The 26,816-nt window shown below is 46.0% G+C and overlaps 1 protein-coding gene across 1 annotated transcript in view; it reads left to right on the top strand.

Moving 5' to 3' along the window:
* Positions 1 to 26,816, top strand: part of LOC119972792 (transient receptor potential channel pyrexia-like) — a 94,324-nt gene that overhangs the window by 12,647 nt on the left and 54,861 nt on the right. Inside the window, exons 3-9 of the mRNA XM_038810179.1 lie at positions 5,803 to 5,935; positions 9,161 to 9,351; positions 14,201 to 14,287; positions 16,715 to 16,865; positions 20,375 to 20,536; positions 22,632 to 22,741; positions 23,829 to 23,919. Of these exons, the coding sequence (XP_038666107.1) occupies positions 5,803 to 5,935; positions 9,161 to 9,351; positions 14,201 to 14,287; positions 16,715 to 16,865; positions 20,375 to 20,536; positions 22,632 to 22,741; positions 23,829 to 23,919 (925 nt within the window). The remainder of the gene's footprint in view (positions 1 to 5,802; positions 5,936 to 9,160; positions 9,352 to 14,200; positions 14,288 to 16,714; positions 16,866 to 20,374; positions 20,537 to 22,631; positions 22,742 to 23,828; positions 23,920 to 26,816) is intronic.

A 26,816-nucleotide genomic window follows, 5' to 3' on the forward strand; every position in this document is an offset into this window, starting at 1 on the left:
GTGCTATAGCTAACTCCTTTTTGAAAACATGCACAGCGGAATTCTCCGTCGGCAGCATCCTCCTGCTGGCAGCGCACCTAGGCCCACGGGTTTCCCAATGGTACGGGCTGGCCACAATAGGAAACCCCATTGGCCGGCTGCGGGACCAGAGAATCCCGCTGTGGGGAGGGGGGTGGGGCCGCGCTGTGCAGGAAAACACGGCTGGTGGACCGGGGAATTTCGGCCACAATGTTTTGGCCTCAACTATTTACTGTGGTAAAGAATTCCAGAGGCTCACCACTCACTGGGTGAAAAAGATTCTCCCCATCTCTGTCCTAAATAGTTTACCCCTTATCCTCAGACTGTGACTCCTAGTTCTGGACTCCCACAAAAATCGGGAACATCCTTCCTGCATCTACCCTCTCTCGTCCTGTTAGGATTTACTATGAGATCCCACCTCATTCTTCTGAACTCCTGCGAATGTAACCCCAACCGACTCCGTCCCGCCAACCCAGCAATCAATCGGGTAAACCTTTGCTGCACCCCCTCTATAGCAAGAGCATTCTTCCTCAGCTAAGGAGACCAAAATTACACAGGTGTGGTCTCACCAAACCCTGTATAATTGCAGCAAGTTATCCCTCCTCCTGTACTCGAATCCTCTCACTATTGTTACGACACCCTGGGCTAGTGCATAGTCAATCCCAGCCCCACATGCCCCAGAGTCACAACACAAGTGATTTAACCAATAATTCTTAGAACAATACCCAAGTCTTTGGCCCTTGGCAGCTTACTAATTACAGTCACCAGGTTTGTAAGTTTAAATACAATTACTGTTTATTTATAACAAGGGCTATCATACAATATGCAGTAAATACAACTGGGTAACAACAAGCTAATATCTAATACTCACTTTAACTATCTCAACCTTCACCCACATACACAAGACAGACAAACGCAGATGGGGCGGGGAGGGGTGACAAATAATACAGTTGTAGGTCACAAGTTAAGATCTGGTTCTTTTAAAAAATATATTATTATTTGTTTTTTAACATTTTATACATCAAACGAAACAATGTAGAACAATAACACCCCCTCCCCCACCCTACCAACCAACAACCCAATAACTCAAAGAATAGCCCCCCACCCCCATAGCAGCTGATGGTAACCAACTCTTTAACATGAAGAATAAATAGGCCCCATCACTTGTGGAACCCCTCAATCAACCCCCTCATTGTAAACATAACCTTACCCAAAGGGGACATGATCCTGAAAAACGACCCCCAAAATTTCTCCAACTACAGACAGGACTAGAGCACATGTACCAGGTTGGCCGGAACTCTCCCAGACTGCTCCCAGGTGTCCTCCACCTCCTCAAACCAGATTATCCTCGACCGCGTTAGGTGCTCCCTGTGCACCATCCGCCACCAGGATGGTAACCCTACCCACCAGGTTCGTAAAATTCAATTTACCGAGCTGGGCCCAGTCCCGAGCCACCTACATCCCCATGTACCTGAAGTGAATAGTTGCCACACAAAGCGACAAACCTCTCCCAAGCCAGATTCCAACCCCCCCCCCCCTTTCCTCCCTCCACCCAGCGAGGGAACCAAAAAGCATTCTCTCTTCTCCAAATTCAATTTATATCCCGGAAAGCCCTAAATCAGCTGAGAAGCCCCATTATATCCCCCACCATAGGACCCGGGTTAGAAATATACAACAAAAGGTCATCAGCATACACTTTATGCTTCACCTCCCTCTCACTATCCCCTTCCACCTATCCAATCTCCTCAGCACAATGGCCAACGGCTCAATCACCAGCGCAACAAAAGGGAGGGCAATTGAAACCCCAGTTCCGTTCCCCTATGCAGCCGAAAATATTCCGAGTTCCCCTCATCTGGACAAACAGGCGCCTTCAGTTCCTTATATAACAATTTGACCCATGTCACAAACTTAGGCTCATCCTCAAACTGCTCCAACACCGCAAACAAATAACTCCACTCTACTCGATCAAACGCCTTCTCCGTATCCTGTGCCACCACCACCTCCAGCTCCCCCCCCCCCCCCCCCCCCCCTCGTTCTGATGGGGACAGCACCACATTTAGCAAGTGCCGCGCATTCAAAGACCCTTTACAAACCCTGTATGATCCTCCCCAACCACCTGTGGGAGGCACTCCTCTAACCACAACGCCAACACTATGGCAAGAACCTTGGCATCCACGTTTAATAGGGATATTGGCCGATATGACCCACACTCCACCGGGTCCTTATCCTTTCTTTTGATTTAAAGTGTCCAATTTAGCGTGGCCAATTGACCTACCCTGCACATCTTTGGGTTGTGGGGGTGTGACCCACTCAGACACGGGGAGAATGTGCAAACTCCACATGGACGGTGACCCTGGGCCGGGATCAAACCCAGGTCGTCGGCGCCATGAGGCAGCAGTGCTAACCACTGTGCCGTCCTCCTTATCCTTTTTAACAACAGCGAAATAGATGCCTGTCCCATCGTCCCTGGGAGGGCCCCTTTAGCCATTGTATCGTCAAACATCTCCACCAACAGCAGCGCCAACTTGTGCAAAAACCTCTTCTAGAATTCCACTGGGAACTCACCCGGCCCCGGTGCTTTACATGTTAGCATCTTCCCTATCGCTGTCCGAACCTCCTCAATCCCCATTGGCTCCTCCAACCCTACCTTCTCCTCTTCTCCTACATAGGACATTCCAGCCCCTCCAAGAACCTCCTCATATCCGCCATCCCCCGGAGGCTCCGACCTGTACAATCTCTTATAAAACTGCTCAAATGCCCTGCTCACCTACTCCGGCTCCACCACCAGCTCCCTCGTCCCATCCTGGACCTGAACAATCTCTCGTGAAGCCACCTGCTGGTGGAGCTGTCCGTCCAGCAAGCAACTGGCCTTCTCCCCGTACCCGTGCATCACACCCTTCGCCCACCTCAATTGACGTACCGCCTTCCCTGTGGACAAAAGATCAAACTGCATCTGAAATCTTGTCCCATCCCCTCCCCCCTCACCATGAACCTCAATACTTCCTGGAAGCTTTTAGTGCATTTTCCACAGGATACCTCAGAGGCTTAACATCAACAGCCAGATGGGCCACATATGTTGATCATAATGCAGGTAACATAGGATCAGGCCAGTACAATTAGGGCAGGTCTAATCACCCAATGAGTAGGCGTCATAAATATGTCTTATGTGTCAACATCATTGTTAGACTTAATAGCTTTTGCCTTTACAATTAGGACTCTTGTTAGTAAATATGCATTGATTGCAAATTAGGTTATACCATTTATGTGAAAATTGGCAAACACCCATGAGTAATTATTTCCAATGTTTAGTACAAATGTAGTAAAACATTCTAAGGTGCTTTACAGATTCACTCTTTACATTTGGTGCCTCTGATTTCCTTAATTATCTTGTGGTCTAACAATATTTCGATTCAAGTGGCTTTCTACCTGCTGCTAATTTTAACTCTAATTTATTGCCAGACAGTAAGTGAAATCCTGCGCACACATTAATAGAAATCACACTGTATGACATTAATAATCAGCATGTTAATGTGCTTATATGATACCTATTTGTGTGTGATTTTAACAGAGCTGTTAACCTGTTTGTTTTAAACGCTGCACTGCATTGATGATCACACAGTGGGATTTCAGCGCAAAATGATCATTCAGACAAAGATGGTTCCAATTTTCCAATGTAGGTTTGGGAAGGTGGGATAGCTTTTATTCTCGGTGAGTTGAAAACAGGAAATTGGAACCATTTCTTAGTTCATGGGATGTGGGCGTTGCCGGCTGTGCCAGCATTTATTGCCCATCCCTAAGTGCCCTCGAGGGGGCAGTTAAGAGTCACCCACATTGCTGTGGTTCTGGAATCGCATGTAGGCCAGACCAGGTAAGGACAGCAGATTTCCTTCCCTAAAGGACATTAGTGAACCGGATGGGATTTTCCAACAATCGACAACAGTTTCATGGTCATCATTAGACATTTTGAATTCCAGATTTTTATTGAATTCAAATCTCACCATCTGTAGTGGCGGGAATTGAACCTGGGTCCCCAGAGCATTACTCTGGGTCTCTGGTTTATTAATCCAGTGACAATACCACTACGTCACCACCTCCCCAATTATCAGATGAGCAAAGGCATTTTATTTTAGCCATACTGTGCTTTCTGAATAGTTACCGTGGTAAGCTCAGATGCAATGAAAAATTGTGCGAACCAGACTTACCTCTGCTTCCCATTTCCCATAGTGCATAATTATTGCCTGAAGCTCTGTTTGAGCAGTCATGGTGATATGTTAGAGAATTCCAGGGCATTAACCCTGCAGCAGTGACGGAACACTGATAATGTGCTGAAGTTAGGATGATGTGTGATGTGCAGGGAACCGGTAGGTCAAGGTGTTCGCTAGATATTGCTGCATTCGCCGTAGAGGTCACAGGAGAAAGCGATGCAATATGGACATAACTTGGGTGAGGCATTTCAGTAAATTGTAAATACTGCAGTATAGTGTGTTTAAGCTCCTGGGTTGCTCTAGAGCAAAGGAGACAAGAGTTCTGCTTCTCCACAAAACACCTTATTTCTTTGATCCTACTTCCCACGCAAATCTCCACCAACAAATAGTGCCACCTGTAACCTCTCTATATATCAGTCACTTCGATTGGATAATTGACATCAAATTCGTATTTAATTGGAAGGTCTGTTAACCCATTCCTAACATAGTGCATTGGTGGCAAAAGGTGTGGGTATTACGTTGAGTGACATTGGCACTGATGAAGCAAACTGCCCTGCCCTGGTTAGTATTGAGCTTCTGAGGGTTGTTACAGCTACACTCATCCAACAATTGCGAAGAGAGAGGAAATTAAGCCAGAGTATTAGCCAATTAACCATGTGTGTGTGTGCGTGTGTATCTGTGTGTGTATCTGTGTGTGAATCTGTGTGTGAATCTGTGTGTGTATCTGTGTGTGTATCTGAGTGTGTGTGTATCTGAGTGTGTGTGTATCTGAGTGTGTGTGTATCTGAGTGTGTGTGAATCTGTGTGTGTATCTGTGTGTGTATCTGTGTGTGTGTGTATCTGTGTGTGTATCTGAGTGTGTGTGTATCTGAGTGTGTGTGTGTCTGTGTGTGTGTCTGTGTGTGTATCTGTGTGTGAATCTGTGTGTGAATCTGTGTGTGAATCTGTGTGTGTGTGAATCTGTGTGTGTGTGTATCTGAGTGTGTGTGTATCTGAGTGTGTGTGTATCTGAGTGTGTGTGAATCTGTGTGTGTATCTGTGTGTGTGTGTATCTGTGTGTGTATCTGAGTGTGTGTGTATCTGAGTGTGTGTGTATCTGTGTGTGAATCTGTGTGTGAATCTGTGTGTGAATCTGTGTGTGAATCTGTGTGTGTGTGTATCTGAGTGTGTGTGTATCTGTGTGTGAATCTGTGTGTGAATCTGTGTGTGAATCTGTGTGTGAATCTGTGTGTGTGTGTATCTGAGTGTGTGTGTATCTGTGTGTGTATCTGAGTGTGTGTGTATCTGTGTGTGTATCTGAGTGTGTGTGTATCTGTGTGTGTATCTGAGTGTGTGTGTATCTGTGTGTGTGCGCGCAACTTGCAATGATTCAGTGCTCTCACAACAGGAGGAGAGAACTGGTGAAAAAGAGCAGCAAGGCTGTGACAAATGGTGCAGTGTACTCTGATGTTTTTCACTGATAACATCTCAGCTATATTTGACTATTGATTGCTATCTTTTGTTAACTCAGTCCTTGCAGGAGAATCCATATGATTTTCGTTCGAAAAATATTCAACACATTTTGAATATTTCTCCACAGGAAACACAAAAAAGCACGCTGGTTGTGACCATACCAGGGAACGAGGACGATGCAGAAGACAAGTGGAAGGACTATGTGCGAAAACGACGGCTTCCACATAAACATATACCATTTAAAACGGATGCTGAGCTCGGTAATGTGGCCTTAAATTTACTGAGGTTGTGGTCAAATTCTTTAATTTTCACAGCAAGTTGGGGGAAAGCAGACTGCTACGGCTGAGTGACCAGAGATGTCTGGTGGTGAAGTTCTATTCCCCAGTTTATTGGGTAAGGTTCTTCTGAATCATGTGTGGCATTTGGTTAGCGCTACTACCTCACTGTGCCAGGGACCCGGGTACAATTCCGGTCTTGGGTGACTATGTGGAGTTTGCACATTCTCCCTGTGTCTGTGTGGATTTCCTCCGGGTGCTCCGGTTTCCTCCCACAGTTCAAAAGATGTGCAAATTAGGTGGATTGGCCATGCTGAAATTGACTGTACTGTTTCCAGGGGGCGTAGCCCCTCCAGGGTTCCAAGCCTCTTAAAGGGGCAAGGTATTCCGATCATCACAACCGTAGTGTCCAAAAGTTGGGTGGGGTTATGGGGATGGACCGGGGGGAGTAGGGGCAGTGGGCCGGGTTGCTATCTCAGAGGATCGGTGCAGACTCTATGGGCTGAATGGCCTCTTTCTGCACTGTTGGGACTCTATGAAGTGACACATTTCAAGAAAGCAAATAATATTATTCCCAATGTCTTTCTGTGGAATCATAAACCGGACAGGGTGTAAAATGAGCAAACTTGCCGGGTTCAGGACTCCCCGCGAGATTCAATGGCCTTGTCCCAACACCAAGTCCAGTGCGACGAGGCCGCTGAATCGCATCGCTAAAGTGAAGAGTATTAACATCAGCCAACACTGATTTCAGAAATGAGCAAATGTGAAAGAGTTCACTGAGGGGGTGACTTATTTGGAGATTAGAGAATTACAATGAATGTGTTGTTTGTGGACTTTCGGAAAGCCCTTGGGGGGGGGGGATTTTCCGTTCAGTCCCGCCGGAATCATGAAATGTGATCGGGCGGAGAATTCGGCATTAACCAAAAAGGTTGGCGCCAGGCACTAAGTGGAATTCCAAGCTTCGGTACCTCGACAGCGGCGTGAATGCGTGGCCACCGGCAGCTCTGCCTCCCTGTCCCACCTCTTTCCCCCCACCCCCAAAATCATTCCCCCACTCCGCACAGAATCCGCCTTCTCCTAAACCTCTCGCCCCTTCCCTGTCCCTCAGGCCTTCACTCCACGTCCCGTGTCCCTTAGTCCTTTATTCCACCTTCCCCCTAGCCTTTCACTCCTTCCCACCACCACAGCTCTCCTCCCCCCCCCCCCCCCCCCCCACTCTGAGGATCCTACCAGGATCACCACAGAGTGTTGGCCCTGGGTTGGCAGTGTCAGTGGGTCTTGTCCATGGGACGAGAATAATTAGGTGAGTTCAGGTGTTTCTCAGATCCTCCGCACACCCCGGAGCACCACTCTGGGGAAGACACCAACATTTTGTTATTGCTTTACCCAGCACCATCCACCATCACAGAGACTATCGCCTTGGTGGGTAATGTTTAGTGATCAGGCTCCTGGGTCACCCACTGGCGAGCGTCACACACATGCTGCAGCACATCAGGTGGAGGCAGGATCTGCCCAGGGGGCGGACAGTTGGAGGGCTGCCGATCCCAGGAAGCAGCTGTCATCCAGACAGATGTTGCACATCTGGAAAGTCTGATCCCATCAGTGGTGCAGATACAGCACACAGGCAGATATTACAGGAAGGGGTGTCAGCGATTTTCCAGCGCCTGCTGGAGAAATCCAGCTGCCTTCAGGTGCAGGAGATGGTGCTGACAATGTGTGGTACCCAGGCCAACACTGAACAGGGGTCGCCATGCTGAAAGGCCTGGGGAAAGACATCAGAGCTATGTGTCAGGACGTCCAAGAAAAAACGGTGCAAAAAGGCCACCGATCCTCCGTCTGTTGCGGGGGCTAGCAGGCATGCAGCCTAGAACACCTGAGTCTAGCTGCCGATATGGCTGGAGAATGGCCGGGTCCGAGGCCGCGTAAGTGCACGGAGGCGGCCTGCAACATGGCACCGGCCGTGCGCGGACCCGGCCTGCCAAATAGTGACCCCCTTTGGCCCAGCTCACCCCCCCCCCCCCCCCACCCCCAGACTGTGACGGCGCTGGATTTAGTCTGCAGCCGTCACGCCGAAAATACCACACGCGACCAACGCCCATCGGGGGTGGAGCATCGGGCGGCGGGGCCTCAGGTAATGGCCTGATGCCGTCCCAACGGCGTGCGGTGTACTCTGCGAGCACACTGTTATGGAGGGGGCGGCGCCTAACATTCGTCTTCACCCTGGCTCGGGTGCTATTCCTCTGATTGTGGAGCCACTAAAACATTAGCAAGAGTCTCGTCTCTCTCTTTTGGGGGATGGAATTTGAAGTGTATCTCATGGCGATAATTTGGTTGTTTTATGGGTCCATGGAAAATGGACAACAGGAAAATGGGGTATGGGATCTTTGGTGGCCAGTATACAATGAACTGAGAATTTCTAATATGTGTGTATCTATGTCTATGTCTTTGAATATTTCCAATTTCTAATATGTGCTCTTGGTGAATGAAGTTTCCCGTCAGTGATGTGAATGGTAAAATTGCTCCTTGTATGTCCCTTCCATGGATATATTGGTCTTCACAGCTTATAACAGGCATAACCATGTGAACACATTTGACCCTTATTCGCACAGGTTAGTATAACGTGCCAGCCTGATTACAGTATAAGAAGAATGTTCCATCTGTTTATTTTGTCCAGTTGCATCCACCTTTCCAATCCAAACTATAATCCCGCACCATAGAGGACTTCGAGGCCTTCAGTCCATGATTATTAATTGAACATTAACAAGGTTTTATTTACTAATTGACTCACTTATCTTTGTTCTTGCATTTAGCTAACCTAACCTAAGGCAGCGCTAACTAGTGAGTAAGGGCAGCTGCTGTTGCTGTCCAAACCGTTAAGTTACCACAACCGACAACTTTGAAATTATTGAAATTGACCTTAATGATATTATATCGCCTTTTTGTTATCAAATGCCTGCTTTAAATGTGGCCACTCTAAGTGGTGGGGACTGTACTAATGTCTCCATATAGATTCCTGCATTAAAATGACCGGAAACGTCTTTTAAATTGTGTTCCTTTTATTTCTAATATGAAATACATGCTTCCTATTTCACTTAAAGTGCCCTTAAAAGTTTATTATTTCAGATATTATTTTTTAGTCTAGCATCACCGAAGTCAGGTAGATGCCAATGATAATGGCAATCATTGCTAATCTCATAATTCTGTTAACAGAGACCACAGATTCTGCCACCTATATTGGCTTGAAGAGGATTACAGATGCAGGACAGCAAGTTGCGACATCGAATCAAGCAGTCCAGGGACAAGCAGGGACAAGCAGTCAGAACCAAAGTACTAGTACTTCCCCCACCACAGCCTTTCTTCAGTATTTCATCATAGCGTCAAAGAGAGGCAATGATAGTGAGGTAATTTGTTCCTTTACTTTGGTTCGTTAAATAATTTGATGTAACATGTTAGAAAATCTTGTAGAATCGATCTGCATTTTCTCCAAAGCAACTCGAGCGTTAAAATGTTACTTTCTTGCTGCTGACTCCATTACCGTGATGCTTGAAAAAGTATCCAAATAGAGCATGCTTAAGTAAAACAAAGTAAGAGGTGGATCTCTGTATGCTTGGTACCCCCGCATCTTCGGGTATCATGCATGAGCAACTACCTTAGCGCCCATGTCAGTTCCAGCTGTTGAGCCCATGTCAGTTCCAGCTGTTGAGCCCATGTCAGTTCCAGCTGTTACGCCCATGTCAGTTCCAGCTGTTGCGCCCATGTCAGTTCCAGCTGTTGCGCCCATGTCAGTTCCAGCTGTTGTACCGATGTCAGTTCCAGCTGTTGTGCCCATGTCAGTTCCAGCTGTTGTGCCCATGTCAGTTCCAGCTGTTGAGCCCATGTCAGTTCCAGCTGTTGAGCCCATGTCAGTTCCAGCTGTTGAGCCCATGTCAGTTCCAGCTGTTGAGCCCATGTCAGTTCCAGCTGTTGAGCCCATGTCAGTTCCAGCTGTTGAGCCCATGTCAGTTCCAGCTGTTGAGCCCATGTCAGTTTGGTTTTGCCATTGGAACATGAGTACAGGCAGGACAATCCCACTGGAACTCCAGGGAAAATTTCTGACAGATCTTGGGCGGTCCGTTTCCCAACGCCGATTTCATAATCGCCATTCAGGCGGAGAATCCCTTTATACGTTGGAATCGGGAGCGGTGCCTGTTTTTGTATGCTCCGCCCCCTCCAAAACGGCATCATTGAGGAGCACACTGCATGCCGTTGGGATGTCCTCAGGGCGTTATCTGAAGGCCTTCCCCAGATGCTCTGCCCCCGATGGGCCGAGTTCCCCACAGCGCGGGGGAGGTATAGCCTCAGTGGTGGGGAACCCAGCGTGGCGGCTGCGGACTGTGTCCAGCACCGCCATAGTCGGTCGGGAGCCGCGCTGCTAGCTGTGGGGGGGGGGGGCTGTCTTCAGCGAGGGCTGGGGGGACTGATGGGGGGTGGCCAGGGGGGCACTATCTGGCAGGTCGGGTCCGCACATGGCTGGCGCCATGTTGTACGGCGCGGCCGCTGCAGGTCGTCGCCTTGCACATGTGCGCCCATGGACCCAGCAGTTCTCCGGCCGTTTATTCCGTGAAGGCCGGGCGTTTTACATGGCACGGCTGCTAGCCACTCACCGGCCGGATGATTGGTGCTGGGGCTGCACCGATTTTTTTTTTTTGACGTAAAATGCCACAGATCCTCCGGACATAGTCTGGAAATCGGAGAATCCATCCCCTTGTCTCCAGTGTGATTTTTCTTTCTCACCCCCTGGTTCCCTTTTCATGGGCGCTGCTGTTTGGGTACATTCACATCAGGAATCATACAATAACATTGAATCATACTCTAGCTGCAAACAGTCAATACAAACTCACTAATTCTGAGTGACAGCTGCAGGTCAGTGTTAGACCCTTTGCTGCTGAGCCAAAGGTTTTTGAGTTCGGGTCTCACTCCAGAGTAAATTTGGCGCCTCCCAAATTTAGGGCGTAGCTTTAATCTACGCTGCCTTGAGGTAAATACAGTAAAGTCATATTGGATGTGAACCAGGCAGTAAACCAAACCCATCCATTTCCCACCCAGCTGGCTATTTTTGCTTGGGGCTTTAATGACTTTTTCAAATTGTTCTTCGATAGAATTTGGGAACGATTCACTGGAAGAATTTCCAAGTCCGGTTTCAGGCGGGTTTGGCAGGGCGTTTCTCAGTGGCTTCAAAGGCACTTGGCTGTTTTATTGGGCCTCGTTGCGTTTCTGTTCATTGAGACCACACATAGAAAGAATTCCTGCACTTGGGAGCTCAGCTTTCCAGGAGTTCCGGCTTCTCACATTCCGGGGCACCATTTTGAAAGGCTGCCCCGATCTCTACACCCCTTCGCCCCCGCTAACCTTTCTTTAGCCCCCTTAAACAGCCCTCTCCCCCCTTTCACGGGCATCTCTCCCGCCCAGGTTAAGACCCTTGGCAGTGCCAATCTGGCACCCGGGCATCTTGGCAAGGCCAACCGGGCACCCTGGCAGTGCCAAAGCGCCCGACTGCCAGGTGGAGAGTCAGGGTACCACCCTAGTCTGTCCCTGATCACCCGGGTGGGTTCTAATGGCCTGCAGGGTCCCCCAAGGTGCCATCATGTCTGGTCCATGATTGTGGAAACGAGTGATAAACGGCACCTGGTTGAGGCCTCACAGGCGCAGCTATCGACTCCCAGGTGCCGGGTAAATATGGCTCATGATGTCCAGCGAGGGCGTGATCCAGATCGCACCGGGCAGCAGATGCAGAGCCCGATTCGGGGCTCTCCCACGATTCGCCCATTGTGCCGGGTCTGTGGTGAGAAAATTACACCCTTTATTTGCATTGGCCAGCCCAGTTGAGCGAAACCAAACCCTGATACGTCAGGCAACGTCTGCCCAATGCCATTACATTATCAGCCCCTCCAATCCCACCCACCACAGATATTAGTGTGCTATGATTTGTGTTCTGTACTGATTTGCTATTTGTGAATTCCTTTATTCATAACAGCAGATCTAATCCAAAATAATTCAGTATTTGGGGTCTGGGTGGATTTGTGCAATTCTTGTTAGCTTTACGGCAATATCAGCATTGTCATGAAGGAGTTTCCCCACCAGCACTGATTCTAAAAAGAATCTTTCCCTTGTTTCCTTGGTAGTTCAGTGGGTAAAGTACTACGCAGTGTGATCCACGATCCCAGATTCACACAAAAAAGATAAATTCAAAATTATTCCTTTTCAACCAAAGATTTAATCCATTTACATCTTCAATGAATAACCAGTTCAATTTTTGATCATATGCACACAATGTGGATATATAAAGCATGTGTGAAGCATGTTTTATTTTTAATCTAATAATGCAACATTAATGTCACTTGGAAGATTATTCTGCAAAGCAGGAACTTCCTCCCCACATCTACAGTTATCAGTGTCAAGCAAGTTGACTTGGAAGGACTGCATTTGCTACCTTGGAAATCATATGATCTATCTAACATACTTGATACATTCTGATTGACTTGGTTGTGCAGTGAATAAATTGCCCATCCCTAATTGCCCATGTGGCGAGCTGCCTTCTTGAACCGCTGCAGTCCATGTGGTGTAGGTGCACCCACTGTGCTATTAGGGAGGGAGTTCCAGGATTTTGGCCCAGCAACAGGGAAGGAACAGTGATATATATCTAAATTAAGATAATGAGTGGCTTGAAACGGAACTTGCAGAAAGAGTTCCCATATCTTGACTGCCCTTCTCCTTCTATATGGTAACGGTCATGGGAAGGTGCTATCTAAGGAGGCTTGGTGAGTTGCTGTAGTGCATCGTGTAGATCAGGGGTGGGCAAACTACGGCCCGCGGGCCGCATGCGGCCCGCCAAAGGTATTTCTGCGGCCCACCAAGTCATTTAAAAAAAAAAAAAAAAATTTTTTTTTTTTAAAAAAAATTATTTAAAAAAAACCAAATTTTTTTTTAAAGGTTAATGGGGGGGGGGGCTGTTGGGTTACTTACTGGTATAGGGTGGATACATTGACTTGAGTAGGGTGATCATTGCTCGGCACAACGTCGAGGGCCGAAGGGCCTGTTCTGTGCTGTACTGTTCTATGTTCTATATGAGGTGCCCAGAATCATAACCGGGTGAAGTAATTATTTTACTTAATATACTATGCGGCCCTTTGTGAATTGTGAATTTCTGAATGTGGCCCTTGCATGGAAAAGTTTGCCCACCCCTGGTGTAGATGGTACAAACTGTTGATATGGCAGTGGTGGTGGGAGTGAATGTTTGTGGATAGGAGCTAATCAAGCAGATTGCTTTGTCTTAGATGGTGTCAAGCTTCTTGAGTGTTGTTGGAGATGCATTCATGCAGACATCTGAAGAGTATGCCCCCACACTCCTGACCTGTGCCTTGTAGATGGTGGATGTCATGATAAAAGGATTATTGTAGTTGTTAGACACAATACGGTACACTCTGTAGTGCATGAGTGTTAAGGGGTCGAAGGTAGGTTTTAACAAGGCCACAGATGCCTAGCAGTTGTGTGTTCATGTTCTGAAAATGTGTTGGAGATGGTCATTGCCGGTCACTTGTGTGTTGTGAATGTTAGCTGTCACTTGTCAGCCAAGCCTGGATACTGTCCAGGTCTTGCTGCATGTGGGCATGGACTGCTTCAATGTCAAAGGAGTCCTGAATGATGCTGAACATTGTGCAATCATCAGCAAACCTCCCCACTTCTGACTTTACGAACAAAATGATGAACAATTGATGAAGCAGCTGAAGCTAATTGTGCCTCGGACACTACGAGGAAATCCTGCAGCGATGTGTTGATTATTGATGTGGAGTTGGTCCTGGGTAGGAATGGATAATGGCTGCTAAAAGAAATGAGAGATAAATATCATAATCTGTTCAATGATCAAAATGTCTGCACTGCACTGATATAACAATGGTTGGAAAGAAAATTGGGCATTTCAGTACTAGCTGTTTACTGTATGTAGTTGATGCAGAATGGATGGTACTGTAATCTAAACTGTGTGAAGCACATGTACACAGCTCAACATTATGAGTGCTATATTGATACAAATATTAGTATTTATAAAGAGGTGGGGAAATGATAATATTCAGAATTGGCAAGAGGCAGTATGTAGCACTCCACTCAATGTTGTCTCCACTCATTTGAGTGATGAGTATCTGTTCCCTCAGTCTGTTGACCTACTGGTAATATTAATGTTCAGAACAAAAAAAATCTGGAACCTTTTGTTTTTAGATTGATTTGGAGCGCTTAAATACGATGCTGGAAAATGGAGCCGACATCAATGCTACTGACAGATACGGACAGGGTGTTTTGCACGGGGTAATGTGAGCCCGATGGCGTGATTAATTTCAAAGAAAGTATTTTTGCCTCGAGTCATATGTTATATTTAATGATTATGATTTTTAAATGTGGCACCATTCCTGCATGATATAAATATTTAATAGATATAGAAGGGGCAGCACGGTAGCATGGTGGTTAGCATAAATGCTTCACAGCTCCAGGGTCCCAGGTTCGATTCCCGGCTGGGTCACTGTCTGTGTGGAGTCTGCACGTCCTCCCCGTGTGTGCGTGGGTTTTCTCCGGGTTCTCCGGTTTCCTCCCACAGTCCAAAGATGTGCGGGTTAGGTGGATTGGCCATGCTAAATTGCCCGTAGTGTCCTAAAAAGTAAGGTTAAGGGGGGGGGGGTTGTTGGGTTACGGGTATAGGGTGGATACGTGGGTTTGAGTAGGGTGATCATTGCTCGGCACAACATCGAGGGCCGAAGGGCCTGTTCTGTGCTGTACTGTTCTATGTTCTATGTTCTAAGATTCTGCTCAAGAGAAATGTCTGTCATTTGCTCACTGATATTTGTCATCAGACAATAACAACTTGCATTTATATGTAGTTAAAAAAACAATCCTAAAGCAAACAAAAAAATGTTGGAACACTGTCTATCATCATGAAAGTGTGGTTAACAATAATTGTGTACAATTGACCTTCTACAAGTATTTTGGAAAATCTACTCTTGACTCGTAAACATATTTATTAAAGGTGTGGAATGATAGTTTTCCCTTCTTTATCATTCATGTAAGCACATCAAACAAATCGCCTCGGCAGTCAGACATAGCGTGCAATTTAAATGAAATGTCTCTCTGGGAAAGGGGTCAGAGGCAGCCACAGGACCTGCCAGGTTCAAAAGGTTCACCTCTGTTCTTTGGGATTTTGTCCCAGTTAAAATTAAAATAAAAAGGCCCTCTAGTTCTCACCCCATCCATCGCACCTCAAGCCCCTCTGCCCAACCCCCGTGGCCACTTATGGCCTCTACACCACTTTATGCCCTTGCACTCACCGCCCATTGTCCCCTCATTCCCCCAATGCCAAGTTATGGTACTTACACGCTACTGACTCATGATACACTGTATAGAACCATTGAACACTATAGTGACAGTGGTATGTGTTTTTTTTAAAAAGCTTTGAATGATTTAAAGGGCCTGATGTTTTTGTCATTAATATTTTAAAGCGTCTGGACGATGACACTTTCTTTGCCCTGGGGAAATAACATTTTTACCATGAAATATAATGAATTCAAGATCTTTTTAAAAGTCTTTTTATGCATCCCACTGTCACTAAGGGGTTCACTGCTTATTCACAATGTATAGTTGGTCATAGTTCAGCATAGGATCCATGATGGGCCACAGCAGAGTTGGTGGAGTACCATAGCTTGGTATTGGGGGCATGAGGGTTCATCGGGATGGGTGGGCAACCTTACCTTGGCATGGGGGCATGAAGAGGACTTTCTGAAACCTAGTTATGCGGACTAGGATTTGTGTCTCATCTGGGGTGCTGTGAACCATGATTCTTTCCAAACCTGGCCCGACTCCAGGAGTATGATTCTCGCTTTGGGTGTTTCGGTCTCAACGTTTGCGAGAGGTCCCGGGTTCAAATGCCAGATGAGCAATTGTGGGCAGCACGGTCGCACTGTGTTTAGCAGAATTGCTTCACAGCTCCAGGGTCCCAGGTTCGATTCCCGGCTTGGGTCACTGTCTGTGTGGAGTCTGTGCATTCTCCCCGTGTCTGTGTGGGTTTCCTCAGGGTGCTCCGGTTTCCTCCCACAGTCCAAAGGTGTGCAGGTTAGGTGGATTGGCCATGATAAATTGCCCTTGGTGTCCAAAAAAAAAGGTTCGTTGGAGTTACTGGGTTATGGGGTTAGGGTGAAGGCGTGGGCGTATGTAGGGTGCTCCTTCCAAGAGCCGGTGCAGACTCGTTGGGCTGAATGGCCTTCTTCTGCACTGTAAATTCTATAATTGCAAAGGTGTGGAACATGCCTATCTCTGCAATGGAGCCTGCCATGTGAGGAATGCATTTGGCCCGTATCAGCCCACCCAAAAATCAGCCCACAATGGGGTCAAGAATCCCAGAATCGGGACACATCCGTCAATTTTAATGGACTCCCTGACTTGATGAAAACCCACCCCATATATGTGCTCATCCCTCACTGCCACTTATGGCATTTCAATAATGCAGGGAATTTAACTGTATGCTAAAAAAATATACATTACTTTTTAAAATCATGTTACATTTTCAGACAAACCTTTCCCTGGTGGGTCAATCTAAATCCTTCAATGTGTTATATTAGTAGCAGGAAAAGACCTATTGATGACATGATCAGCTTTGAATTTACATTGCCCTGAAAGTTGGCTCATTCAGTGTTATTGAAATGGAACTTCCTCAAAATCCTAACTACACCTCAAAATCTCTGTCAATAGGCAGCCCGAACATGGCACCCTGATGTTGCCAAGTTTCTGATCGAGAGAAATGCTGACGTGAACAAGCCTGATAACTACGGTGTGACCCCACTGCATGTGGCCGCAGCAAAAAATTATCCCGAAATGGTTGACTTTCTCCTGGATTGCGGCGGTAAGTTATTTTGCATGAGAAGCCACATGAGAGCAGCGCTGCACAAGGTTATTAAAGAATGAAAAACTTGCATTAATATAGCATTTTCCATGACCATTTGGTGTCAGAAAGCACTTAACAGCCAATTAGGTACCTTTAAAATTTCATCACTGTTGGAGGGCAGGAAATGTGGCAACCACAGTGTGCACGAATGGTGTATTCAATTGCAATGTTGACTCACTTGAGCATAAGAACCAAGACTGACACTGCAGCACAGCGCTGAGGGATTGTTCTATCTTTCAGATGAGACGTTAAATTGAGGCCTCACTTGCTTGCTCAGGTGGATCCAAATAATCCCATGGCACTATTTTGAAGAGGAACAGGGGAGTTAAGTCTCCTTGTCAATATTTATCCCTCAATCAACATCACAAATGAACAGATTATCCTGATTAACTTTAGGACCTGTGAACCATAATTATGATCACAATACTGTTTCAGAGATGTGATTAACTGATTTGATTTAGATTTTTTGTCACGTGTACCAAGGTACAGTGAAAAGTATTGTTCTGTGTACAGTCCAGGCAAATTGTTCTATACATGAGAAACGTAGGACATACGTTAAATACACAATTTACATACATAGACATTGGGTGAAGCATAGAGTACAGTACTACTCAGTAGAGAAGATGCATAGAGAGATCAGATCAGTCCATAAGAGGGTTATTCAGGAGTCTGGTAATGGCGCGGAATAAGCTGTTTTTGAATCTGTTACTGCGTATTCTCAGACTTTTGTATCTCCTGCCCGATGAAATAGGTTGGAAGAATGAATAACCTGGGTGAGAGGGTTTTTTTATTGTGCTGCCCACTTTCCCAAGGCAGCGAGAGGTGTAGATGGGAGTCAATGGATGGAAGGCAGGTTTGTGTGATGGACTGGGCTGTGTACACGACTCTGTAGTTTCTTAGGGTCTTAGGCCGAGCAGTTGCCATGCCAGGCTGTATTGCAGCCAGATAGGATGCTTTTTATGGTGCATCTGTAAAAATTGGTAAGTGTCAATGTGGACATGCCGAATTTCCTTAGTTTCCTGAGGAAGCACAGGCGTTGTTGTGCTTTCTTGGTTGTAGCGTCGACGTGGGTGGACCAGGACAGATTGTTGATGATGTGCACATCTAGGAATTTCAAGCTGTTGACCATCTCTTTCTTTTGGTGTGCACAAAACTGACTGTCGCATAGTCTGCATTATGTTTCAGAGATACCTCACTGTCTCAAACTACTGGATAGCCAACAAACGGTTGTGAAAAGCAAGTCTTTCTTTTCATATTTTTTTTTAGCTGTCCTCGCACTACTCAAGAAATGATGACTTCCTATTTACAAAATGGACCTCCCTTCTCCCCAACAAAAGTGTCCTGATCTTGCTGCAACCATTTCTACCCCTGAGGCAGCAGTGTGGCTTATAGATGCTGCTGTGGATAGCCAGTCTCTTCACTGTGCTGGGCATGCTATGGTTATATGAAAAGCAACTGACCTTGCATTATTGTATGAAGTCAGCTCATAGGTACATGCCACGCCCAGAGAACAATTCATCAGACCCAAGCTGTGGCCGCTTAAAGGATGGATTTCAGAGGTCTGGGAATCAGATGCTTAAATGCGTTGGGAAGGTGGACTTGGTCAGTCCTCGAAGCATAAAACAGGCTCAGGGCAAATCAGAAGTCCCTTGTATATTATATCCAATGTTCTTTTCATCCCACTGTCAAAGGCTTGCATCACATGCACCTCTCCTCTAGGCTAGGGAATGTAGTAACGTCCAGAGAGACTAATGTAGGATACACAATAGAAGATCAAACGCAAAAACAAAATTCATTGGATTATCTCCAAGTGGATAACAAACTTTTGTCAGAAATCATTGCAACAGATATGTTTCATTTTAATTGCTGCTTTATGACCTCCACTCCTGACCTATATCGGACGTAAGAGCTGATTAATTTTTCAGTGCTAATTTCAGTGCCAATCTGTAGTCAATTGAAAAGAGGCAGTTTCCTCTTTTCACCTAACTGCTCTTCTTCTGCTCTGAGATGTACATTATGAACTTGACTAAGCAGTATTGGAACTCATCCTAACTGTAGTAGGACTGTGAAGGTAACGGTCCTGGCGTCGTAATGAAGCGATGGCCATTATTTTTGAAAATGTCGACTTTAAACTGTCAATGAGCATGTCTACAAGAGCAGATCAGAGGCTGGGATCCTGCAACGAGTAACTTTCCTGACTCCCCAAAGCCTGTCCGTCATCTACAAGGCACAAGTCAGGAGTGTGATGGACTACTCTCCACTTTCCCAGATGAGTGCAGCTGAAATAACACTCAAGAGGTTTGACACGAGCCACGACAAAGCAGCCCATTTAATTGGAACTCCACTGACAAGCATTAATTCCCTCCTCCACCGACGAATAATAGCAGCAGTGTGCACGATCTACAAGACTGCAGAAACTCACTAAGGTTCCTCAGAAAGCACCTTCCAAAACCACGGCTGCCACCATCCAGAAGAACAAGAGCTGCAGACTCATGGGAACACCACCACCTGGAAGTTCCTCTCCAAGCCACTCACCATCCTGACTTGGAAATAGATTGCTGTTCCTTCACTGTCACTGGAGTATCCTCACCACATGGGTTGTAGCAGTTCATGAAGGCAGTTCATCACCACCTTCTTGAGGGAAATTAGCAATGGGCAATAAATGCTGCCAATGCCCACTTCCCACAAATTAATTAAAAAGAACAAATGTTGTGATTTGAACTGAGACAGGGGAAACTGCTAAAAAATACAAAGCCACATCCCAAAGTGAAGGTGAGAAGCAAACAACTCACCCTCAGAGAAGTGTGAAGAGAGACATTTCCAACAATCTAGGCACCCATTGAAACTCGTAACCGTCTAATGAAGAGATATTAAAAATACAAAGTACTGGATATTGAAACGATGGCTGCCACAGCCAGACACAACCAAAACCTCTAGCAAATACACAATGGGTGAAGTATTTCAAGGCATGATTGACCAGCCATTTGAGAGAAATGGCAAATGACACAGATGTGTTCAGAAAGTCTTCAGCAGAATAAACAAGTTGAAAAATGTGTTTTTCTGCTTTTAGTAAGCTTTTTATATTGTATGAATGAAGTGGCGTATAAATTTCACCTTAAGCAGTAGCGCAAGCAGGCAGTATCAAATCAATCAATCTGACCAATACTCAGCTTCACCGATGAGTTTCTATCCCAATGTTTGGATTTCAGCTTTCTTTGTGTTCTATGAAATGAAGTTCAGAGGTGCTGGGGGTGACATTTAGCAGGCGGTGAAATCCATATTGTGTTGTTGATTGGTAGAAAAAGAATCAGTGATTTTTAAGCTGCCGCATCAATATGCTGGCTTTTCTGCTACCCAAAAAGAAGTATTATGTTAAAGTACCATGATACCTAAAGTGACAAGAAAACTTGGCTACAATGCAGTAATGTGAATATCACAGAATTGTGTACTATTGTCATCTTTTTTAGCGGACGTTGAAGCAAAGACATCTGGAATGCTGCAGACACCAGTTCATTATGCGGCTAAGTATGATGCTAATAATTCCCTGCACTGTCTATTAAAACATGACGCCAACATGAAGGCTCGAGACTACAAACAACGGACCCCTTTGCAACTGGCAACAGAGCTTGGTAAGATTCATAATTTATTTTTATTAGATGGGCTCATAAGGTGTGATTTTCCCATGCTCGGCAGCCCTGGACCACCCAGAGTTCTGTTGGCCACGTACACTTGCAAGGCAATATATTTAATTTTGCATCAACTTTGTTTGGTCTGAGGATCCGGGTTCCTCCCATTTTGCAGCAGCAAGGATATGACCTGAAGATTCGGAACTTTGGACGAGGCGCTGTAACTTCCCTGCTGCTGGGGGCATCACCTGAAACTTCTCCATCGTCCTCCCGCAGCATGGACTTGTGTCACTCACTGATGGTGCAATTGTGCTTCAAAATCTCTTGGCTCCCCAACTCTCCAACATTAGGTACAACCTAGAAAAAGACACTCCATTTATCCATTTGATCAGTTGTAGAGAGTGAGGGCTTCCGTTCTCTCTCTTTTCCTTCACAGCCTGAGATCTTGTTTCCCTCTTTATTGGTACCACACATGTACCAATGGTTTCGACAATTATTCACCCTTCCATTCATTGTATTCTGTAGTTTACTGTAATTCATTTTACATTCCCACAAGTTACACCCCCCCCCCCCCCCCCCCCCCCCCCAACTACAATTAACCACAAGCCTTCTCTTCCAACCTCATCAGCTTGGACTTGTTTGCAGTAAATTACATTTGTCACTTGTCAGCCCATTTTCCCCAATCTGTCCAGATCCATCTGTGTTTGGTCACTTGTCTGCTATTATTTGTAGCTTTCACCATGTATGCTAATGACCAGTTTAGATGCCAGCGCTAAAGAAAGTGCAATTAAACAGACTGCCTGATTTGCACTGAGGTTTAGTGTGTGAATATATGGAAAATACACGTGTAAAAATGACATCAAAAGACCTTGGGCGCAATTCTCCCAAAGGGAGATTGGGCGCAATTTTCCGCTCCCCAGGCCGGGTGGGAGAATCGCGAGAGGGCTGCTCTAGCACCCACCGCGATTCTTTCCCCCCCCCCCCCCCCCCCCACCCCAGGGGGGCGGCCTGGGTCTGCCTTGGAGCCACCGCCGGATTGTAGAGTGGCGTTTCTGTGTGGAACATTGGGGTGAGGTGGGCATGGCTATCGATGCGTCGGGGATCTGTGACAGCTTCTGCCGGTGGTTGGACCTCCAAGTCGAAATCCATGCCGGAAAGAAGTCGGTGTCCGGCGTCTCTTTCTCCGACACCTCGGCATCCTGAATCGCAATGTAATCCAGAACCAGGGCAAGATCAGGGGCAGTGAAACCTGTGGGGCTGGGACATTTTGGATTGGGTTCAGCTGCGGACGTCGTCAATGTTCCAGTTGCCCTCCCGGCCTCGTGCGTGCACTGCATAGGAAACTGGCCAGCACTTGGCTAACACGACACTCAGGATCCATGCGGCTCCTTCGCCAAAACTTCGGATGTACACCGAATCGCCTGGGGTGAAACAACGCAATGACATGCGGCGGGCGGCCTGGGTCTGCCTTGGAGCCACCCTGCCCGCAGTGGACCTTCCCAGCAGGGTCTAGGATGGTCAAGCTCAGCCGGGTGCAGAGGCGATGACCCAGCTACAGTCCAGCCAGCACAACCCCATCATTCTGTGCAATGTGGTCCAATAACTAATCATGAACAGTGCCAACTGAGTCTCCCAGGTCTGTTTCCGTATCCCCTGCTTAAACGCCTGGACCGCCCGCTTGGCCAAACGGTTAGAAGCTGGGTGGTACGGGGCAGTGCGCGCATGGCTGTTCCCATTTGCGGCAACAAAAGAGGCAAATTCAGGGCTTGTAAAAGCTGTCCAGTTATCAATGGAGCCAACACTTATGAAAAATAAATTTAACTGAGAGTCTGAGCTATTCAAAATGTGCAAACTCTACCGTCCTTAGACATAGACGGAAATTGCAGGAAATACCCAGCAGGCCTTGCAGCATCTCTGCTGAGAGAAACAGAATTAATGGTTCACGTCAATGATCGTTCATCAAAACCTGATTTCCAACATCACCATGTTCTGAGGCCGAGGATGGATCAAATTTTAAATCTGCTGCAGCATTGTTTGTAACTGCCTAACATTCCTGCAGGTAACCAAATTGTTCTTTTTTTATAATGTTCTCTCTCAGATCGATCTGAGTCAGCTCAATTGTTGCTGCAGTGTCAAGCAGATGCAGGAGTTCATGATAATACAGGGCAATCGTGTCTGACGTTGATGGCTGCATGCATGTCTCAACTTGTGAGTAAATGAAACATTAATTTTGATGTCCGCATGACAAAAGATGTGGTACAGGGGCATGGTTCTACTGCAAATCTACAAGTGATCTACGACTGCCCGTCTCCCATGCACCCTTCACTGTCACACTCGATGACCATTCACTCTCCTCCTTTCACTCCACTGCCTGGTGCTGATCTTATAGCTCTCACCCTCTCTGCAATTCTCTCCCATTCACTTTAGCACTGCCCTCATGCTTTCAAATGTCTCCTAATCCTTCACTTGAACGCACTTCTATTCTCCCCAAGTAAATTCCTCACTTTCACTTCCCAATCATCAACTTTTCTTTCTCTTGTATAAGGAATGCTATATAATCTGAGTTGTTGTTGTATGATTCCATCATGTGGTTTAGCACTGAGGCTTAGAGTCAGGGAGGCTTTGGTCTGGAGCTTAGTTTGTTAGGGCAGTGCATGAGTATACATAAAGGGGTGTGGTACAGTGGCTAGCACTGCTGCCTCACAGTTCCAGTGTCCCAGGTTCAATTCCGGCCTCGGTGACTACCTATATAGAGTCTGCACGTTCTCCCCGTATCTGCGTGGGTTTCCTCTGGGTGCTCTGGTTTCCTCCCACAGTCCAAAGATGTGCAGGTTAGATGGATTGGTCGTGCTAAATTGCACTGTAGTTTCCAAAAAATGTTTAGGTGGGGCTACTAAGTTACGGGGATAGGGTTTGGCGTAGGCTTAAGTAAGGTGCTCTTTCCAAGGGCCGGTGTAGACCCAATAGGCCGAATGGCCACCTTCTGCTCTGTAAATTCTATGACTCCATAGGAGGGGAAGGGAGCTAGGGTTGGTGTTTCTACTTCTTGTCCAGTGACCCTTGCTATTGGATGTACACAGTTAATCACCAATTAATGGCCACAATTTATGAGGGCAGAAAAGAAAAATCATCTTTGTTAAGATACTAAAGAGTTACCAGCGTGCATAGAATTGTATTCTAAAGTGACTGACTACCTTCATGAAAGGCAAGGAGGTGGGGCAAAGTTTAGAAGGATATTTAAATCATCTCCAGAATGTATGTTGAATAAAGGATCTCTTTTTCCTTAATCTCCTAGGCATATCTAGCCTTGGATCAATTCATCATTAAGGATAGAGCTAACCGAAAACAATACTTCATGCTGAACCTTCTGATACCCCAACCTTCAGGTGAGTTGACTCATCAGTTAAATAAATGTGTTGTTTTACAGTCTGACTCGAACAAATAGGCTGAGCCTCAGCTGAATACTGTGGACCCATGTGCAAATGTTATGGATCTAAGACTTGAACAATTATCAGGGGACATCTGATTGTTGAACAAGTTAGATTAATGCCCAATCTAGAGATATAACTGTGCTCCAGTCACATGGTAAGCCTCCAATGTATATCCACCTGCATACCTACCTCTTCTTAACTCTTTATAAGTTTAGATGAAGTGAGTGATATAACTGCAGTACTGCCAAAACTGCTTATTTAAAACAGACAGGGAGCAGGTCATTCACAACTTGCTCATAGTCCATGTCTGTTCTCCTTGTCCGGAAGCAGCTTTGTTACTCTTCTTTGAATCCTGTCCGGGGATCAATAACTTTTTCCAAGATAGGACACACAAAATTGCACTCAGATTTGCACAGTGACTTTATCAGTGATTTAGAATTGTTTGTGTTGTCTGAGAAACCCCCAGATAATTCATAGATGGCTTTGCTGATCAGAGCTACAAATAAGCCGGTGATTTTCAATGAAGATTCAGCAGCTCCAAATCTTCTTTTCTAATTTTGTTAATAACCCCTCGTGTTGCTATTTGTTGCTGGAAAATCATTGCATTGATCTCCCCTCACTTCACTGTACAATATAGTTTGTTGTTTCAACTCCTTTTGTTTCCAAATCAGTTTAGAAATCAATTTACTGTCACCACTATCCAAACAAATGGCATTTAAGTGCGTCCTAATGGAGCGAGGTGGCTCTGCATTTGACCAATCAAATTCAAAGTAGGACCTTTCCATTGTGTTGCCTTATAAGACCATAAGACATAGGAGCAATTAAGCCATTCGGCCCATCAAGTACACTCCACCATTCAATCATGGCTGATACGTTTCTCATCCCTATTCTCTTGCCTTCTCCTCATAACCCCTGATCCCCTTATTAATCAATAACCTATCTAGCTCTGTCTTAACGACTCTCAGCGATTTGGCCTCCACAGCCTTCTGCGGCAAAAGAGTTCCACAGATTCACCACTTCTGGCTGAAGAAATTCCTTCTCATCTCTGTTTTACAGGATTGTCCCTTTAGTCTGAGGCTGAGTCGTTTCTCCTACTAATGGAAACATCCTCTTCACATTCACTCTATCTAGGCCTCTCAGTCCAAAATGCACACCCTCGCACATTTCTACATTGTATTCCATCTTCCACGTTCACTCCATCTAGGCCTGCTGGGACCTTTCCATTGTATTGCCTTGTAGGACCTGCAGAAAATGTATCATGACTCCCCAGATTTAACAATTTTCATTTAATTTTATTGCACTCATTTATTCTTCTGTTTAAATATCAATTTCAGCAGGCCTACCAAGTCCAGAAATGTAATGTAAGAGGAGGCACTTAATTGGGTTCCAATGAAGCTAGGCTAGAGTGACTCTGTTTAAACTGCCTGTTGTATTCTGTGGCAGAATTCTCGGATTAATTTTTCTACCTGTGTTTAATTTAGTCATTAAAGGTTTTTCATGTTTACTTCATTTGAGAAGTCGCTGTAATCTTCACAGTTTTATTCAATAAAGGGAAGAGATTAATGGATCCTGGTCAGGTACAGAATTTTCAAAATTCATAGACCCATAGGTCTATCTGAAAAGAACTTATTTTCCTTCTGCAAGATCCACACACAAATTCCTCATTTATGAGATAAAGCGTGCTAATGCTCCTTGGCTTTGCAATGCGTCACTTCAGAGAGAGCCAGTAGCAAGTGCACGGTTCATAATCCCTCAGATTCCAATTTCATTTTTAAACCTCTTGTTAAAGAAATGCCTCTCCAATAATCCAGTGGTGATCAACGCATAATGTTGTTTCTTCTAATGCTAGTGCCATCTGCCTGCTTGAGTGGATGTAAAAGATCCTTGGCACTATTTTGAAGAAGAGCAGTTCTGGCCAATATCTATCCCGTAATCGATATCGACGAAAAAAAGCAGATTATCTGGTCATTATCGTATTGCTATTTGTGAGAGTTTTCTGTGTGCAATTTGGTTGTGCAGGTGCCTACATTACAACATTACACTTCAAAAGTATTTAATTGGCTGTAAAGCATTTTGAAATGATCAGTGTCTGTAAAAAGCATTATATAAATGCAATTCTTTCCCTCCTTTCTCTTCCAGTTTGAGACTTTGTCCAGTCCAGTGCTAAACTGGATTGTGCAGGCAAGGAATCTTCCTGGTCCATATCAAGTTTGAATCAGAGAATTGTATGGAAGAATTTAATTGAACTTGCCAGAGCAGGCAATTTGGCAGGGGGATTGGGAGCTGGGAGAAATGGATGAGAGTACCTACCATCCTATTCCCAGCATCAGGAAAGCCACGCCCCTATTATGTTGAGCGCTGGGGGGGCTTGACACAAGAATCCCAGCTGCTTCCAGGAGAATGCCTATCAGGCTCATTAATGAGCCACTTCACATCAATTATCCCTGAGCCCACTGGAGCATAGTGGTGGCGCGGGGATTTAATGGGACCCACATAGCTCTCCCCTGGCTCCTGAAGGCTGGCCTGGAAATCCTATTAGTATTGTGTGAGGTTTCATAGTGGGGGATTCCCTCATTGACAGATACCCATAACCCAATTGAGGGACCTATCATCAGAAAGCGAACCCCCCCCCCCCTCACCCCCACGCACCCATGCTACAACCGTTCCTGCCACCCCAACCATCCCTCCACTCTCAATCGTGTCCAGGGATCCTCTGGTTGGGTGCGGAGCCTGACAGCATGTAAATTAGCACAGTGGGCTAAACAGCTGGCTTGTAATGCAGAACAAGGCCAGCAGCGCAGGTTCATTCCCGTACCAGCCTCCCCGAACAGGCGCAGGAATGTGGCAACTAG

This window comes from Scyliorhinus canicula, chromosome 10, assembly GCF_902713615.1.
Source record: "Scyliorhinus canicula chromosome 10, sScyCan1.1, whole genome shotgun sequence".
Classification (NCBI taxonomy): Eukaryota; Metazoa; Chordata; class Chondrichthyes; order Carcharhiniformes; family Scyliorhinidae; genus Scyliorhinus; species Scyliorhinus canicula.